The following is an 18,528-nucleotide window of genomic DNA, read 5'->3' as shown; positions in this document are numbered from 1 at the left end:
AGTATAATACAGGATGTAACTCAGGATCAGTAATGTAATGTATGTACACAGTGACTGCTCCAGCAGAATAGTGAGTGCAGCTCTGGAGTATAATACAGGAGGTAACTCAGGATCAGTAATGTAATGTATGTACACAGTGACTGCACCAGCAGAATAGTGAGTGCAGCTCTGGAGTATAATACAGGAGGTAACTCAGGATCAGTAATGTAATGTATGTACACAGTGACTGCACCAGCAGAATAGTGAGTGCAGCTCTGGGGTATAATACAGGATGTAACTCAGGATCCATATTGTAATGTATGTACACAGTGACTGCACCAGCAGAATAGTGAGTGCAGCTCTTGAGTATAATACAGAATGTAACTCAGGATCAGTAATGTAATGTATGTACACAGTGACTACACCAACAGAATAGTGAGTGCGGCTCTGGGGTATAATACAGGATGTAACTCAGGATCAGTAATGTATGTACACAGTGACTGCACCAGCAGAATAGTGAGTGCAGCTCTGGGGTATAATACAGAATGTAACTCAGGATCAGTAAGTGACTGCACCAGCAGAATAGTGAGTGCAGCTCTGGAGTATAATACAGGATGTAACTCAGGATCAGTAATGTAATGTATGTACACAGTGACTGCACCAGCAGAATAGTGAGTGCAGCTCTGGGGTATAATACAGGATGTAACTCAGGATCAGTAATGTAATGTATGTACACAGTGACTGCACCTGCAGAATAGTGAGTGCAGCTCTGGGGTATAATACAGGATGTAACTCAGGATCAGTAATGTAATGTATGTACACAGTGACTACACCAACAGAATAGTAAGTGCGGCTCTGGGGTATAATACAGGATGTAACTCAGGATCAGTAATGTATGTACACAGTGACTGCACCAGCAGAATAGTGAGTGCAGCTCTGGGATATAATACAGAATGTAACTCAGGATCAGTAATGTATGTACACAGTGACTGCACCAGCAGAATAGTGAGTGCAGCTCTGGAGTATAATACAGGATGTAACTCAGGATCAGTAATGTAATGTATGTACACAGTGACTGCACCAGCAGAATAGTGAGTGCAGCTCTGGGGTATAATACAGGATGTAACTCAGGATCAGTAATGTATGTACACAGTGACTGCACCAGCAGAATAGTGAGTGCAGCTCTGGGGTATAATACAGGATGTAACTCAGGATCAGTAATGTAAAGAATGTACACAGTGACTCCACCAGCAGAATAGTGAGTGCAGCTCTGGAGTATAATACAGGATGGTATGTAACTCAACAAGATTAACAGTGTTTTGATTAAATGATTATGACTTTTTTAATAAGAAGAATCATCAACACATATAAATCCAAAAAATATATTTCTTCTGTGTGCAATAAATGATTTCAGAAGGCCTAAACACTTTTTTACAGTGGAATCCAACTGTTATTAAATGGAAACCACAGACAAGCAGCTTTGTGCTCCTAGTGGCCATTACATCCAAACTGAACAATTTTGGTAACACGCAGTTTAAAAAAATGTGACTGCTATTTAAATGGAAACTGCAATTTGACCACATAAGTTCAAAATATATATTAACACTTACAGTGCCTTGCGAAAGTATTCGGCCCCCTGGAACTTTTCAACCTTTTCCCACATATCATGCTTCAAACATAAAGATACCAAAAGTAAAGTTTTGGTGAAGAATCAACAACAAGTGGGACACAATTGTGAAGTTGAAGGAAATTTATTGGTTATTTTACATTTTTGTGGAAATTCAATTATTCGGCCCCTTTACTTTCAGTGCAGCAAACTCACTCCAGAAGGTTCATTGTGGATCTCTGAATGATCCAATGTTGTCCTAAATGACTAATGATGATAAATATAATCCTCCTGTGTGTAATCAAGTCTCCGTATAAATGCTCCTGCTCTGTGATAGTCTCAGGGTTCTGTTTGAAGCACAGAGAGCATCATGAAGACCAAGGAACACAACAGGCAGGTCCGTGATACTGTTGTGGAGAGGTTTAAAGCCGGATTTGGATACAAAATGATTTCCAAAACTTCAAACATCCCAAGGAGCACCTGTGCAAGCGATCATATTGAAATGGAAGGAGTATCATACCACTGCAAATCTACAAAGACCTGGCCGTCCCTCTAAACTTTCAACTCAAACAAGGAGAAGACTGATCAGAGATGCAGCCAAGAGGCCCATGATCACTCTGGATGAACTACAGAGATCTACAGCTGAGGTGGGACAGTCTGTCCATAGGAAAACAATCAGTCGTACATTGCACACATCTGGCCTTTATGGAAGAATGGCAAGAAGAAAGCCATTTCTCCAAGATATCCATAAAAAGTGTTTAAAGTTTGCAACAAGCCACCTGGGAGACACACCAAACATGTGGAAGAAGGTGCTCTGGTCAGATGAAACCAAAATCGAACTTTCTGGCAACAATGCCAAACGATATATTTGGCGTAAAGGCAACACAGCTCATCACCCTGAACACACCATCCCCACTGTCAAACATGGTGGTGGCAGCATCATGGTTTGGGCCTGCTTTTCTTCAGCAGGGACAGGGAAGATGGTTAAAATTGATGGGAAGGTGGATGGAACCAAATACAGGACCATTCTTGAAGAAAACCTGTTGGAGTCTGCAAAAGACCTGAGACTGGGACGGAGGTTTGTCTTCCAACAAGACAATGATCCCAAATATAAAGCAAACTCTACAGTGGAATGGTTCACAAATAAACGTATCCAGGAGTTAGAATGGCCAAGTCACAGTCCAGACCTGTATCCAATTGAGAATCTGTGGAAAGAGCTGAAAACTGCTGTTCACAAACGATCTCCATCCAACCTCACTGAGCTCGAGCTGTTTGCCAAGGAAGAATGGGCAAGAATTTCAGTCTCTCGATGTACAAAACTGATAGAGACATACCCCAAGAGACTGCAGCTGTAATCGCAGCAAAATGTGGCGCAACAAAGTAATAAGTTAAAGGGGCCGAATAATATTGCACGCCTCACTTCTCAGTTTCTGAATTTCCACAAAAATTTAAAATAACCAATAAATTTCGCTCAACTTCACAATTGTGTCCCACTTGTTGTTGACTCTTCACCAAAAAGTTACATTTGGTATCTTTATGTTTGGAGTATGATATGTGGGGAAAGGTTGAAAAGTTCCAGGGGGCCGAATACTTTCGCAAGGCACTGTATCTGTTTCTGCCATAAAACAAACGTCGTCTATTTCTTTATAATTTATTGACACATGTTCAGCAGTGAGAATGTATCACCCGTGACGATCGTGCGGCCCGAGCACTAATCCTCATGATTCAGGTCAGTTCCTCATGGTCCTTGTCCCTGCGCCGCCCTAGAGTCGGAATAACCGGCCGGAGAGCTCGTTGCCGTCAGTATCCGGCATGTAGCCCAGTTCTGGAGACTCGGTGGTCGCTCCCGGTGTTCTGATCTCTGTACGGCTCATGGACTTTATGAAATCGCCTTTTAACAATCCTTCTGAAGGTGTAATGTTGGTTTTAGCTGATCAGACCCGCAGTGCATTCATTACATGACACAACTGAACTTCTACAGTACTAAATAAAGAGCAAGGAACCAATCCATCCATAGCAGCATGCTGACGGTTTCCAGGACACAAGACATTTTCTTTTTCTACACTGCCACGAATCAATAATAAAATAAAGACAAAATAGTAATAAAGTGAATGAATCTGATCGATTGTAACGATTCTAGGTGTTAATGATTTTCGCTGGCAGTGATGTAGGTAACTCTCACCCGCTGCTCTTCAGGTAGCTCTGCCCCTGGCTGCACTCCTTGGAGATGGATGCCGGGTTAAACCAGAAGGCCGGGGTGCACTGGTTCTTCCCGTGTCGCTCATAGCCGTAGTCACTGACAATGGAAACAAAGAAATTACTATTGGCTCCTACACAATATCCTGCGCTCGTATCAAGTCCTCTAGCTGGAAAAAAAAACAAATTCAGAATATTTGTTGCAAAAGTTTAATACTAGAATTAGGTAACTGATTATTAAATATTCCGGTTTATTGGGCGGTCATAGAAAAGCGCACAAGAAATGTCCTCACTGTCACCAGACTTGGGAAATGTCCTCATTATATTATATTTCTGCATCTGAAATTCATCCCAAATGATCACATTTTTCACATCGTTGGATGGAAAGAATTTAATGTAATCATCAATGGAGGCCGAGCAGAGTCGTGATCGCTGAGCAATGTTTGTCAGGTCGATGGTTGGGGAGAAGGATCACTGTCAGGGGAGAAATAGGGGAGGTTTATGCTGCAGGCAGTTGTCTCACCGCCAGACTGGGGACAGGTCAGATCTGAGGTTTCTGCTGCAGGCAGTTGTCTCACAGCCAGACTGGGGACAGGCCGGATATGAGGTTTCTGCTGCAGGAAGTTGTCTCACCGCCAGACTGGGGACAGGCCGGAACTAAGGTTTCTGCTGCAGGCAGTTGTCTCACCGCCAGACTCAGGACAGGCTGGATATGAGGTTTCTGCTGCAGGCAGTTGTCTCACAGCCAGACTGGGGACAGGCCGGATATGAGATTTCTGCTGCAGGAAGTTGTCTCACCGCCAGACTGGGGACAGGCCGGAACTAAGGTTTCTGCTGCAGGCAGTTGTCTCACCGCCAGACTGGGGACAGGTCAGATCTGAGGTTTCTGCTGCAGGCAGTTGTCTCACAGCCAGACTGGGGACAGGCCGGATATGAGGTTTCTGCTGCAGGAAGTTGTCTCACCGCCAGACTGGGGACAGGCCGGATATGAGGTTTCTGCTGCAGGAAGTTGTCTCACCGCCAGACTGGGGACAGGCCGGAACTAAGGTTTCTGCTGCAGGCAGTTGTCTCACCGCCAGACTCAGGACAGGCCGGATATGAGGTTTCTGCTGCAGGCAGTTGTCTCACAGCCAGACTGGGGACAGGCCGGAACTAAGGTTTCTGCTGCAGGCAGTTGTCTCACCGCCAGACTCAGGACAGGCCGGATATGAGATTTCTGCTGCAGGAAGTTGTCTCACCGCCAGACTGGGGACAGGCCGGAACTAAGGTTTCTGCTGCAGGCAGTTGTCTCACCGCCAGACTGGGGACAGGTCAGATCTGAGGTTTCTGCTGCAGGCAGTTGTCTCACAGCCAGACTGGGGACAGGCCGGATATGAGGTTTCTGCTGCAGGCAGTTGTCTCACAGCCAGACTGGGGACAGGCCGGATATGAGGTTTCTGCTGCAGGAAGTTGTCTCACCGCCAGACTGGGGATAGGCCGGATATGAGGTTTCTGCTGCAGGAAGTTGTCTCACCGCCAGACTGGGGACAGGCCGGAACTAAGGTTTCTGCTGCAGGCAGTTGTCTCACCGCCAGACTCAGGACAGGCCGGATATGAGGTTTCTGCTGCAGGCAGTTGTCTCACAGCCAGACTGGGGACAGGCCGGATATGAGGTTTCTGCTGCAGGAAGTTGTCTCACCGCCAGACTGGGGACAGACCGGAACTAAGGTTTCTGCTGCAGGCAGTTGTCTCACCGCCAGACTGGGGACAGGCCGGAACTAAGGTTTCTGCTGCAGGCAGTTGTCTCACCGCCAGACTCAGGACAGGCCAGATATGAGGTTTCTGCTGCAGGCAGTTGTCTCACAGCCAGACTGGGGACAGGCCGGATATGAGATTTCTGCTGCAGGAAGTTGTCTCACCGCCAGACTGGGGACAGGCCGGAACTAAGGTTTCTGCTGCAGGCAGTTGTCTCACCGCCAGACTGGGGACAGGTCAGATCTGAGGTTTCTGCTGCAGGCAGTTGTCTCACAGCCAGACTGGGGACAGGCCGGATATGAGGTTTCTGCTGCAGGCAGTTGTCTCACAGCCAGACTGGGGACAGGCCGGATATGAGGTTTCTGCTGCAGGAAGTTGTCTCACCGCCAGACTGGGGACAGGCCGGATATGAGGTTTCTGCTGCAGGAAGTTGTCTCACCGCCAGACTGGGGACAGGCCGGAACTAAGGTTTCTGCTGCAGGCAGTTGTCTCACCGCCAGACTCAGGACAGGCCGGATATGAGGTTTCTGCTGCAGGCAGTTGTCTCACAGCCAGACTGGGGACAGGCCGGATATGAGGTTTCTGCTACAGGAAGTTGTCTCACCGCCAGACTGGGGACAGACCGGAACTAAGGTTTCTGCTGCAGGCAGTTGTCTCACCGCCAGACTGGGGACAGGTCAGATCTGAGGTTTCTGCTGCAGGCAGTTGTCTCACAGCCAGACTGGGGACAGGCCAGATATGAGGTTTCTGCTGCAGGAAGTTGTCTCACCGCCAGACTGGGGACAGGCCGGAACTAAGGTTTCTGCTGCAGGCAGTTGTCTCACCGCCAGACTCAGGACAGGCCGGATATGAGGTTTCTGCTGCAGGCAGTTGTCTCACCGCCAGACTGGGGACAGGTCGGATCTGAGGTTTATGCTGCAGGCAGTTGTCTCACCGCCAGACTGCGGACAGGCCGGATATGAGGTTTCTGCTGCAGGAAGTTGTCTCACCGCCAGACTGGGGACAGGTCGGATCTGAGGTTTATGCTGCAGGCAGTTGTCTCACCGCCAGACTGGGGACAGGTCAGATCTGAGGTTTCTGCTGCAGGCAGTTGTCTAACCGCCAGACTGCGGACAGGTCGGATCTGAGGTTTCTGCTGCAGGCAGTTGTCTCACCGCCAGACTGGGGACAGGTCAGATCTGAGGTTTCTGCTGCAGGCAGTTGTCTCACCACGAGACTGCGGACAGGACGGATCTGAGGTTTCCGAGTGGGAGGAGGAGGAAGTAAATGAAAGAAATAAGAACTTTTGTTGCATTTTTTTTATTCCCTACATTTAATCCAACTTAATAAATGCCTGTAGGAGACCAGAGACCAACAAATAGAGATGAGCAATTTAATCCGATGTGGAAAAAAAATCTCTATATAATTTAACAAAAAAAAAAAAAAATTGGATTCACCAGATTTGTGTAAATTTGGCAAAGTGGAGGGATTTAAAAAGAAGAGGAAGGGGATAAAAAATGACGCGCGTTAATAATCACCCGCCGGTTGCCAGTCTTCCTCGGTCTGGTCACATTGCTCTTGTGCAGGCTAGACCGCAATGCTATGATGCCGGAAGATGCTGAAAATGGTCGTCGCCGGACGACATGGATGGCCCAGTGAAAAGCTCCCAACCAGTGGTGGGGGTGAAGTTATACAGACCCATGAATATGAAGGACTACATGGCAGCAGCTTTACTTGTCCTCTAGTGATACTCTCCAGCTGATAAAACTGTGACTTTATCAAAACTACAGCAAGTAACCCAGTAAGTAATTCATCGCTGGAATCAGGGTCTCTACACCTACATCATTCTGCTCACAGGTTAGGTGGCAAAACCTGGTGATAAATTCCCTTTAGGCTGTGTACCCACGTACGCGTTTTTTAAGCGTTTTTCCCGGCAAAAACGCTTACAAGAAGCATCACATTCTTTTTAATGAATTCCGCAATTTTTGTGCACATTGATGCTTTTCTTCCCCCGCAAAAAGAATGCATTGCGGGGAAAAAACGCAGCATGTTCATTAATTTTGTGGAAAAAATGCATTTCTAACTATATTCTATGAGCATGTAGATGCTCCTGTACAAAAACGCTTAAAAATGCGGAAAAAAACGAGCACAAATCGCGCAAAAAAAGCATAAAAAATGCTCGTTTTCCTGGGAAGGAGTTTTTTTCTGTATATGTGGGTACATAGCTTTACAGAGGTTCTATGGTTATGGAAAAATCCCTTTTCCACGACTATAGCTTGTTTAAAAAAAAAAAAAATAAATAAATAAAAAAATCAATGTGCCTTACTCACCATCCCCGGGTCCAACGCTGAGTCTCCGCTGCTGTTCCCGCTGCCTGTTATTATCTGCAGCTCTGGTGTCACGCTGACAGTAAGGAATGAGCTCAGTTGCTCTGAGCGGCTTGTGCCGTTAACTGAGCTCACTGATTGACTGCAGTGCCATCAGCAGGAGCAGCGGTGGAGACTTTTCGGCGGACCTGAGAAGGGTGAATAAAGCACAGTTTTATTAAAACAAACTGGAGCTGGGGGGAGAGGTTTTCAAACCCCTTTCATTGCCCTAGGACACCAGGGACTTGTTAACCGTTGATGGAAAGTAAAATGATTGCTAGACTGTATCCAAACTTTGATGGAAGGAGTCTTTGCAAAAGTGCACACACCCCAGAGTAACTGGCCATACTCCACAGATCAGGTGGTCTGTGACTTCTTTCCTGGCTCCCTTCGTCATCTTCTACGCATTATTTTCCCGCAGTCCACCATAGCGTGTGACTTACAGAGCGGCCGCGGCGCTGAAGCTGCAGATTATACCCGGACCCAAACGTTCAATCAGTTTTTTCTTTTTTTCCAGTCTTTACATTGAAGGTCTGTGAACGCTTTCTCAGCCTCTCATCATAAAACGCGCCTGCGGGCGACACGCTGATTAAAAACTCTTCACTCTACTCTACAGAGCGAAAAGGCTCACATTAATAATTCACAAAATTAAAACAACGTTTCCGTCTCCCCGTCAGGACGGAGCCGCGCTCATTAGCGGCTTTTAAATGGATATTAAAGCCAACAACGTCCTCCGGTCCCCGCCGCCGCCGCCGCAACGTCTGGGTCTTAAAGGGAAAGGAAAGAATGAAGAGTGCGGGGTTGTAGGATTTCACATTGTTATAGGTACAGGTATAGATAGGGGGTCTTGGAGGTATGATTGCCAATAACGTCTGGGGTCTCTGTATGAGTGACCATCTCCCCAATGCAATAATTGGGAGTATAAGCGCCCCTTACCCACAGTGGACAAATGGCCGACGTCCTGCAGCACTTGTAAGCGTTTGTTACCCCATGCACAGAACAATGCAGTGGTGAGAATCCCGCACCGACCCATGGTGGGAGAGGTGACAGAGTCCCCATTGGGCCCCTCTTCACTTTCCATTTTTCCTCTTCGCTTCCAGGCTCTACAACCCTTTATATCCGGTTGTTAGAGTCGTTATCAAGTCTTATTTATTACGATACAAGTTGTAACATTTTATTATATTAATATTTTTTATATTAATAATAAAATTAATAAATAAAAATAATAAAAATTAATTCTTTATAAATAAATAATAATAAATAATAATATAAATGCTAAAAATTAAAATTAATTCTTTATAAATAATAAAAGTAAAATAATATTTATTATATTAATAATTATTACCATCTTGGGGTCCATATGACTTTTGGAGGTTTTTTTTTTATATTCCAAGGAGGTGAAGAAATAGTAAAAAAAAAAAAAAAAACACAGCAATTCTACCATGATGATATTTTTGTTTCGGCGTCCACGATACAGGATAATTATTAGGATATTTCATTAGTTATTTACGTGAAATAGATTATATTTCGGTGAGGGGGTGAATGATGGCAACTTTGGATGTTATACCCGCCCCCATTTTCCAACCTCTTGAATGCCACTGTCATGATTGACAGCTGCATCTACGGGTTGTTCACACAGTCGTATTATCAGTGCACAAGCACCAATGTTATTCAATGGGGCAGTGCAGATCACTGACACGCAGTGCACACATTCGCCATGCATCTCCTGTGGGTGTTATGCACTGGTTGGGCCCTGGCACTGGTTATGGCGCTGGCGCTGTGTAAAGTCTTCCAGTCTGATAACTAACAGGAAACCAGCAGAACTTTTATGCATCTCTTGATGGAGAAAATGAAAAAAATTGCAACGCAATGTGTAAAGCGGACGGAAATGAAGATTGTGATTAATCCTTTCATCACCATGGGCAATTCCCAAAACTATTAATCAGAATACTTCATGTAATTACTCACCACTCAAAGTCCCAATGTGAGCAGAGACATGGCTCGGTGATCGTCCGCAGGTAGTCCTTTCCCAGCAGACACTTTGATCCAGGTCTCCTTTTCCGATACGTTTTCCTCTCTCCCATCACACAAAAATCCCTCTAAAGATAAAAGTAGAGGACGAAACGTCACCGATGAGGAATGAGAATGTGTAACAGCGCTACAATGTATCACAGGAGCACGGCTTCTCCTTACAGGTCAGGCAATGCTTTCTGGGAAACTGGTATGCAAATTACCTCTCCTCCAGGAGGAAGAGAACTGCATCTCCTGCGCCACCTACTGGTGGCAGCTGCTCTATACATCAGCCCAAACCATGGCCTCCTCCATAATGAAAGCTCTTCCCTCCCACCGGGGGCATCAGCTGGGTGAGAAGCCTCTGACAGTGGTCTAGGGGGAACTATCGCTTCCTCAAGAAAATTGTCTGATGGGTTTCTATTCTTTTGGTTTCTCTAAACAAAGTGATGTTACAGTGTTTATTGAAGGGTCAGACATTGACTTATAGGGTAACTGCCTCCAATAGGGGGCACTGGAGAGTCAGCTGTCTTCCTCCTGGAGGAGAGTTGATTTGCATGCATGATGTCATCCCTATGATTTTACATTGTTCCTATTTGTTTTTGTGTGCCGTTGTATTTCTCGGCTGCGGCACCGCTGTGGGTGCGCTCTCCAATGGACCTATGTTCAGTGCTCTTGTCTATGTGCTGATAGTCCATGTCCAGTAATGCGTCCTGTGCGATGTGCACAGAGATGGAGACCGGCAGGAGGAAGATAAAGTCAGTGAAGGCTACAATATGTCTGCAAGGGGACAGTACCCCTGGCCGGGCCGTCCTGAGGGTGGCTGAGGTGGGCGAGCAGCAGTCGTCGCTCCTAGCTGTGCGGTGGTCTTGTGTAATGACAGCAGCAGTGACCACGGAAGATACCGTGGGAGGGACCTGAGACCAATGTGTCAGCTGCAGCAGATAGGAAGGTGGCGCGTGCAGGCTCCTTTACCACAATTTTTGCTCGATTTTACATAAAATTTTGAAAACAAAAATCACAAAATAAGAAAACTGGAAAAAAAAAAAAAAACAACAGCCTAAATAAATTTATAAAGGAAAAAATATTGAGATAAGTAACGTATACTGTATACTATCTGGAGAGAAAGCAATGCCAGCAAGTAACAGAGGAAAGGTAAATATACTGGGGCTGTGTGTCGCCTAAAGTCTAAATATCACAGAAAAGATTATTTTTTGAGAGGGAGGGAAAAAAGGGAGGAAGGGAGGATGGGAGAAAAGGGAGGGAAAGGAGGGAGGGAAAGGAGGAAAGGAGGGAGGGAAAGGAGGAAAGGAGGGAGGGAAAGGAGGAAAGGAGGGAGGGAAAGGAGGAAAGGAAGGAAGGAAGGAAGAAAAGGAAGGGAGGGGGAGAAGGAAGGGAAGGAGGGACGGGAGGGAATGAAGGAAGGGAGGGGGGGGACGAGAGGGAATGAAGGAAGGGAGGGAGGGAGGGAAGGAAGGAAGGGAGGGAGGGAAGGGGGTAGGAAGGAAAGGAAGGAGAGAAGGGAGGGAGAGAAGGAAGGGAGGGAAGGGGGTGGGAAGGAAAGGAAGGAGAGAAGGGAGGGAGAGAAGGAAGGGAGGGAGGAGGGAGGAAAGGAAGGAGGAAGGAATGATTGGAGGGAGAGAGGGAAGGGAAGGAATAAGGAAAGGAGGGAGGGAAGGAGAAAGGAAGGAAGGGTAAGAGAGGAGGAATGGAGAGAAGGAAGGAAGGGAGAGAAGGAGGAGGGAAAGAGGGGAGGTAGGGAAGGAAGGAAAGAAGGAAGGGAGGGAAGAAGGAAGGAATGGATGGAGGGAGAGAAGGAAGGGAGGGAAGAAAGGAAAGAGGGAAGGAAGTAAGGGAAAGAGGAGGGAGGGAATGAAGGGAGGGAGGAAGGGAGGGAAGAAGGAATGGATGGAGGGAGAGGAGGTAGAGAGGAAGGGAGAGGAGGTAGAGAGGAAGGGAGAGGAGGAAGAGAGGGAGAAAGGAGGAAGGGAGAGAAGAAATGAAGGAAGGAGGGAGGAAGAAAGTTCCAAAAAAGATGCAACACTCAAAGCAAAAATCACCAGATTTATTCCATGCCTCAGTTCATGCCAGTGCTTTATGAAACTATAAATTTTATTATGTAGCGGTCTAAAGACCTTGTGGCTTGAACCCACAAAGCAGCGGATTGGTGCTGATTTTCTTTTTCTCACAGACAGACAGATAGACAGATAACAGATATAGATGATAGATACAGTGGTGGAAATAAGTATTTGATCCCTTGCTGATTTTGTAAGTTTGCCCACTGACAAAGACATGAACAGTCTATAACTTTAAGAGTAGGTTAATTTCAACATTGAGAGATAGAATATCAAAAATAAAATCCAGAAAATCACATTGTATAAATTATATAAATATATTTGCATTTTGCAGTGAGAAATAAGTATTTGATCCCCTACCAACCATTAAGAGTTCTGGCTCCTACAGACCAGCTAGACGCTCCTAATCAACTCGTTGCCTGCATTAAGACAGCTGTCTTACATAGTAACCTTTATAAAAGATTCCTGTCCACAGACTCAATTAGTCAGACCTCTACAACATGGGCAATACCAAAGAGCGCAAGGTCTCCCTGTTCAAGAAGGCACATGTGCAGGCCCGTCTGAAGTTTGCCAATGAACACCTGGAGGATTCTTTGAGTGATTGGGAGAAGGTGCTCTGGTCAGATGAGGCAAAAATTGAGGTCTTTGGCATTAACTCAACTCACCGTGTTTGGAGGAAGAGAAATGCTGCCTATGACCCAAAGAACACCATCCCCACAGTCAAGCATGGAGGTGGAAACATTATATTCTGGGGGTATTTCTCTGCTAAGGGCACAGGACTACTTCACCGCATCAGTGCGAGAATGGATGGAGCCATGTACCATAAAATCCTGAGTGACAACCTCCTTCCCTCCGCCAGGACACTAAAAATTGGTCATGGCTGGGTCTTCCAGCAAGACAATGACCCAAAACATACAGCCAAGGCAAAAAAAAAAACAGTGGGTCATAAAAAAGCACATTAAGGTAATGGAGTGGCCTAGCCAGTCTCCAGACCTTAATCCCATAGAAAACTTATGGAGGGAGATGAAGCTCCGAGTTGCCAAGTGACAGCCTCAACATCTTAAGGATTTAGAGATGATCTGCAAAGAGGAGTGGAGCAAAATTCCTCCTGACAAGTGTCCAAACCTCATCAACAACTACAAAACACGTCTGACTGCTGGGCTTGCCAACAAGGGTTTTACCACCAAGTCTTGTTTGCCAGAGGGATCAAATACTTATTTCTCACTGCAAATATATTTATATAATTTATACAATGGATTTTATTTTTGATATTCTATCTCTCAATGTTAAAATTAACCTATGCTTAAAATTATAGATAGTCCATGTCTTTGTCAGTGGGCAAACTTAGAAAATCAGCAAGGGATCAAATACTTATTTCCTTCACGGTAGATAGATAGATAATTATTAAATAACAGATCTTCCAGAATCACTACTTTAGCAGACAGTAACATTTTCAGACGTGGAGTCTCTTGATCTTAGGGTTTTAGGTGGAAACAAGCGTCTCGGAAGAGACAGGAGATTTTTGTTTTGCGTTCAATTCCTCACATCCGATCATGAAAGGTTAAATGAATATTTTACTGTCTTAATCCTCGGCAGCTGTAATAACATTTCTGTGAGAGGAGAAGGTGGGCGTAATCAATATAACACAGATAAACGAACTTCCTTTGGGGAGAACACCTACGCTGCTTTTAATTGAGGGATAATTATGGAGCCGCTCGTTCTTGTTTAGGTTACAGCCAGGAGATGAGGAGCGTTTAATCCTTCGCTGCAGTCAGCGAGAGAAAATCTGCATATTCTGCAGAGAATAAAACCGCGGGGAAAAGCTGGACGGACGGACGACTTATTACTTATGTATACACACGGCCATTCCGGTGCATATTTCAAGTTCACTTTGAGCCCAATCCATCCAGACGGGCGTTTTGCATGCCGGACTTGGTGACTTGCATGCCGGACTTGGTGACTACTGCACAAGGGGAAGATGCACCAAATTCATTAAAATTTGCCGCCTCTTTATGGATTTGGTGCATTTTCAGCTGCATCAGCATGAAAAATATAACTCCGGGCAGAGATTTTTTTTTCTGTAAACCCCCCCAACATTTCATTATTTTAGTGTAACTGTTTTTGCAACATTTCAAGCAGTTTTACATCAAAAAACTTGCCTAAACTGCTGTTTGGAAACTATCAGTAAATGAAAACATTCATTTAGAGGCAGAAAACCTGAAGTAGCGCTTCTTACGTCACTTTGGGCTGGTTACAATGCATCACTGTAAATCAAAGCTATGAAAACATCAGTGATTGACTGATCGCTGCAGGACAGGCTAGACACATCTCCACTGCAGTGACCACTACAGGTGAAATGGAGTATTACATGCCACCTGTACAAATGCTGCAAATTAAAAACATGAAGATCACTAGTTATTATGCCTGTATTCATTATACACTGCTCAAAAAAATAAAGGGAACACTTAAACAACAGAATATAACGCCAAGTAAATCAAACTTCTGTGAAATCAAACTGTCCACGTAGGAAGCAGCACTGATTGACAATCAATTTCACATGCTGTTGTGCAAATGGAATAGACAACAGATGGAAATTATTGGCAATTATCAAGACACCCTCAATAAAGGAGTGGTTCTTCAGGTGGGGACCACAGACCACATCTCAGTACCAATGCTTTCTGGCTGATGCTTTGGTCACTTTTGAATGCTGGTTGTGCTTTCACACTCGTGGTAGCATGAGACGGACTCTACAACCCACACAAGTGGCTCAGGTAGTGCAGCTCATCCAGGATGGCACATCAATGCGAGCTGTGGCAAGAAGTTTTGCTGTGTCTATTAGTGTAGTGTCCAGAGGCTCTACCAAGAGACAGGCCAGTACACCAGGAGACATGGAGGGGGCCGTAGGAGGGCAACAACCCAGCAGCAGGACCGCTACCTCAGCCTTTGTGCAAGGAGGAACAGGAGGAGCACTGCCAGAGCCCTGCAAAATGACCTCCAGCAGGCCACAAATGTGCATGTGTCTGCATAAAGGGTTAGAAACGGACTCCATGAGGATGGTCTGAGTGCCCGATGCCCACAGATGGGGGTTGTGCTCACAGCCCAACACCGTGCAGGACGCTTGGCATTTGCCACAGAACACCAGGAATGGCAAATTTGCCACTGGCGCCCTGTTCTCTTCACAGATGAAAGCAGGTTTATGCTGAGCACATGTGACAGACGTGACAGAGTCTGGAGACGCCGTGGAGAGCGATCTGCTGCCTGCAACATCATTCAGCATGACCGGTTTGGCAGTGGGTCAGTAATGGTGTGGGGTGGCATTTCTTTGGAGGGCCGCACAGCCCTCCATGTGCTCGCCAGAGGTAGCCTGACTGCCATTAGGTACTGAGATGAGATCCTCAAACACCTTGTCAGAGCATATGCTGGTGTGGTTGGCCCTGGGTTCCTCCTAATGCAGGACAATGCCAGACCTCATGTGGCTGGAGTGTGTCAGCAGTTCCTGCAAGATGAAGGCATTGAGGCTATGGACTGGCCCGCCCGTTCCCCATACCTGAATCCAATTGAGCACATCTGGGACATCATGTCTTGCTCCATCCACCAATGTCACATTGCACCACAGACTGTCCAGGAGTTGGTGGATGCTTTAGTCCAGGTCTGGGAGGAGATCTCTTAGGAGACCATCCGCCGCCTCATCAGGAGCATGCCCAGGCGTGGTACAGTAGGGAGGTCATACAGGCACGTGGAGGCCACACACAATACTGAGCATCTTTTCCTTGTCATGAGGCATTTCCACTGAAGTTGGATCAGCCTGTAATTTGATTTTCCACTTTGATTTTGAGTATCATTCTAAATCCAGACCTCCATGGGATATTCATTTTGATTTATTTTGATAATTGTTATGTTTTATTGTTCTGAACACATTCCACTATGCAATGAATAAAAATTTGCAACTGGAATATTTCATTCAGAGATATCTGGGATGTGGGATTTTAGTGTTCCTTTTATTTTTTTGAGCAGTGCAGTTATGGGCATTACTGAAACAAACTCTTCAACTCTTTTTTTAACAAATGTTATTTAAAGAGGCCCCCGTCGAAGTGATAGAATCAGTTTTCACAGCTACTGTCTTCCCTCTTTTTCAGAGAACAGTTGAAAGAAAAAGTATGTATAAAGTGTATTTTATATTTCATTATCTTCATGGACCTCGAAAGAATCCAGCAAAATGGCGGCAGATTTGTGCAAAATCCTCAAATTTTTGGATTCTGATAATTACACATTTTTGGGAACATTTGTGACAAACTGGAATGTTTGCAAATCGATTCACTCATCTGTAACCATCAGACTTCAGTCCGGGGTTTGCAGAACTCTAGTGGAAGGCCCCAGTATGATCTCTGCTCTGAAGCCCCCTTTTTCCTGGCTTCCCCCCTTTGTCCCTAAACTTTTTCTCTCTCTAGCACGGCGTGTCTCTGTACCGCTCAGAATGTAATGGTCCTTAAAGTGACTCCATTTGTTCTCCGTTCCTTTAATGACCTTCTCAAGAATCGGATAAGTACCAGAGAGCTTATATTAAGGAATTTTCCACTTATGAGCTCGGCTTATGGTCTAATGGCACTAAGTTCTATATAAGTGTGTTCATTTCTAGGTCTCTTCTGTTTATTGTGCTCTTAATTGCGCCATTTACCTTCCATTTCCCAGAAGATCGAAAAAAGCCAGAATTACATTTATTTTTAAAAATTCCTGCAAGTAAACATGCTGTTATTGGATACAAATCGATATCTTGTGTTTGTTTCTCATTTAGAGAAGTAGTAAGGGGCGATTATGATTAATGCTGATGTAACAGTGCAGAATATCAATCTGTCCTGCGATAAAGGCGATAAATGCTCCTCCCCGGGCCATAAGATGGCTGATACTGGAGAAGAAAAGTGGCTTCTTGTTTTCAGAGGTGAAATTTAGAGGTTCAACTCCATTGAAAAATCCACAGAACATACCGTATATACTGTGTGGAGTCACTGTCGCAGGTCTCAGTCATTGATTTCCATGTTTCCTTCACTCCCATTGACTTCCATTGCACTTAATATATAACTCCCGACCCCCTCGCCACCTCCAGTGTATAACATCCAGCCCTCCGCCCTGGTGTATAACATCTGGCTCGATTTACCCCATTGTAACCTCCCGTCTCTGGTATATAACCCCCGGACCCCTGCCATGCCGTCTGCCTTTACTACCATGTGACAGAGTGGCCGGTGGGGAAGAGCTCCTGATACCAGCGCTGTCCTGTAATAGGAGCCACAGGGGTAAGTCCGTCTATGATATTTCTTCCTCCTGCATCTTCCTCCATCACCTGTGAGTGATATTACTGAGACGTGGAAGGAACCGCAGCAACTCAGCCACAAAGTGGAGACCCCTTAATGTTAAAGATCAGGGTACCGAGTGCTGAGGAGCAGAGGGCAAAAAAGTCACCACCGCTCTGGGGACCCAATAACTGCAGAGTCCAGACCTCCTCTGGTATCAGCACAAACACTTCGCCCCTGCCGGAAGCTTCATGGCTGAGCAGGTGCATGCAGCCGTACATCACCAAGCACAATGCCGAGCGGCAGATGGAGTGGTGTAAAGCCGCCACCACTGGACTCTGTGATGTTCTGTGCAGCGACGGATCGCACTTCTCTATCTGCGACTGATGGAGGAGTCTTCAGCACAAGACACTGTGGACAATTGTAGCTTCAGCTTTGAGGGAACAGTTTAGGGAAGACCCTTTTCCAGTGCACAAGCTCCATACAGACATGGAGGGGAGAACATGAGCGGCCGCATCGAGCCCAGACCTCTGCCCCATCCAACACCTGAACGGCCGCATCGAGCCCGGACCTCAGCCCCATCCAACAGCTATAATGGAGATTGTGTCCCGGCCTCCACCCAACATCAGGGTCTGGCCCCAAAAATGCTCCTCTGGATGAAAGGGCAAAAATTCTCACAGACGCCTCCAAAATCTTGTAGAAATTCTCCCCAGAAGAGCGGAGCCGTTTTAGGGGTGCGACTCCATATTACTATCTATGGATGTAGAGAGGAGATGAGAGAAGCTCCTGGAGGGGGATGTGACATCGTCCCTATCCTTCTGTTCTGGCATCTGCTCCTCTCACCTTCTCTGCATGTAAATACTCAGAAACATAATCTGTATGAGAAAATCCAGAGTAATGCAGAGAACAGTAGACGGGAAGGAGGGAGATGCAGCTGCAGATTCTCTCTGTCTGTCACACAGCACGCTGTCAGAGAGGAGGGGGAGCAGAACTAAAACTGATCTGATAAACTGGGTGAAAAACTCAACATAAAACAATCATTAAACCCTAACATGAAGTGTGATTGTACTGATGGAGACGAGCGCATAGTAGAGATTCAGAAGAGGCGCCCTGACTAATATGTCAGCCCTCTGAGCATTGTCCCCATCACCGCTCCCACCGGGATCTGTACATGATCAAAGGACAAACAAGTGGAAAATAAGAAGCTGCTTTTCCACATGTGTTTAACAAGCTACAAATTCCGAGGACAGGAAGAGGGAAGGAAGGATTTCTCCCAAGCCTCAGTTCATTCCAGTGCG

General features: G+C 45.8%; 1 protein-coding gene across 2 annotated transcripts in view; it reads right to left on the bottom strand.

The window, feature by feature from the left end:
• Positions 1-18,528, bottom strand: part of SORCS3 (sortilin related VPS10 domain containing receptor 3) — an 812,800-nt gene that overhangs the window by 56,854 nt on the left and 737,418 nt on the right. For both annotated transcript variants that reach the window (XM_073553075.1, XM_073553076.1), the window contains exons 16-17: positions 9,829-9,959; positions 3,768-3,881 (exon numbers count right to left, since the gene is read on the bottom strand). In XM_073553075.1, the coding sequence (XP_073409176.1) occupies positions 3,768-3,881; positions 9,829-9,959 (245 nt within the window). The remainder of the gene's footprint in view (positions 1-3,767; positions 3,882-9,828; positions 9,960-18,528) is intronic.

This window comes from Dendrobates tinctorius, unplaced genomic scaffold, assembly GCF_039654945.1.
Source record: "Dendrobates tinctorius isolate UK_male_01 unplaced genomic scaffold, ASM3965494v1 ptg000196l, whole genome shotgun sequence".
Taxonomy (NCBI): Eukaryota; Metazoa; Chordata; class Amphibia; order Anura; family Dendrobatidae; genus Dendrobates; species Dendrobates tinctorius.
Note: the sequence above shows the minus strand (reverse complement) of the source record. Positions and strands in the feature narration are given on the sequence as shown.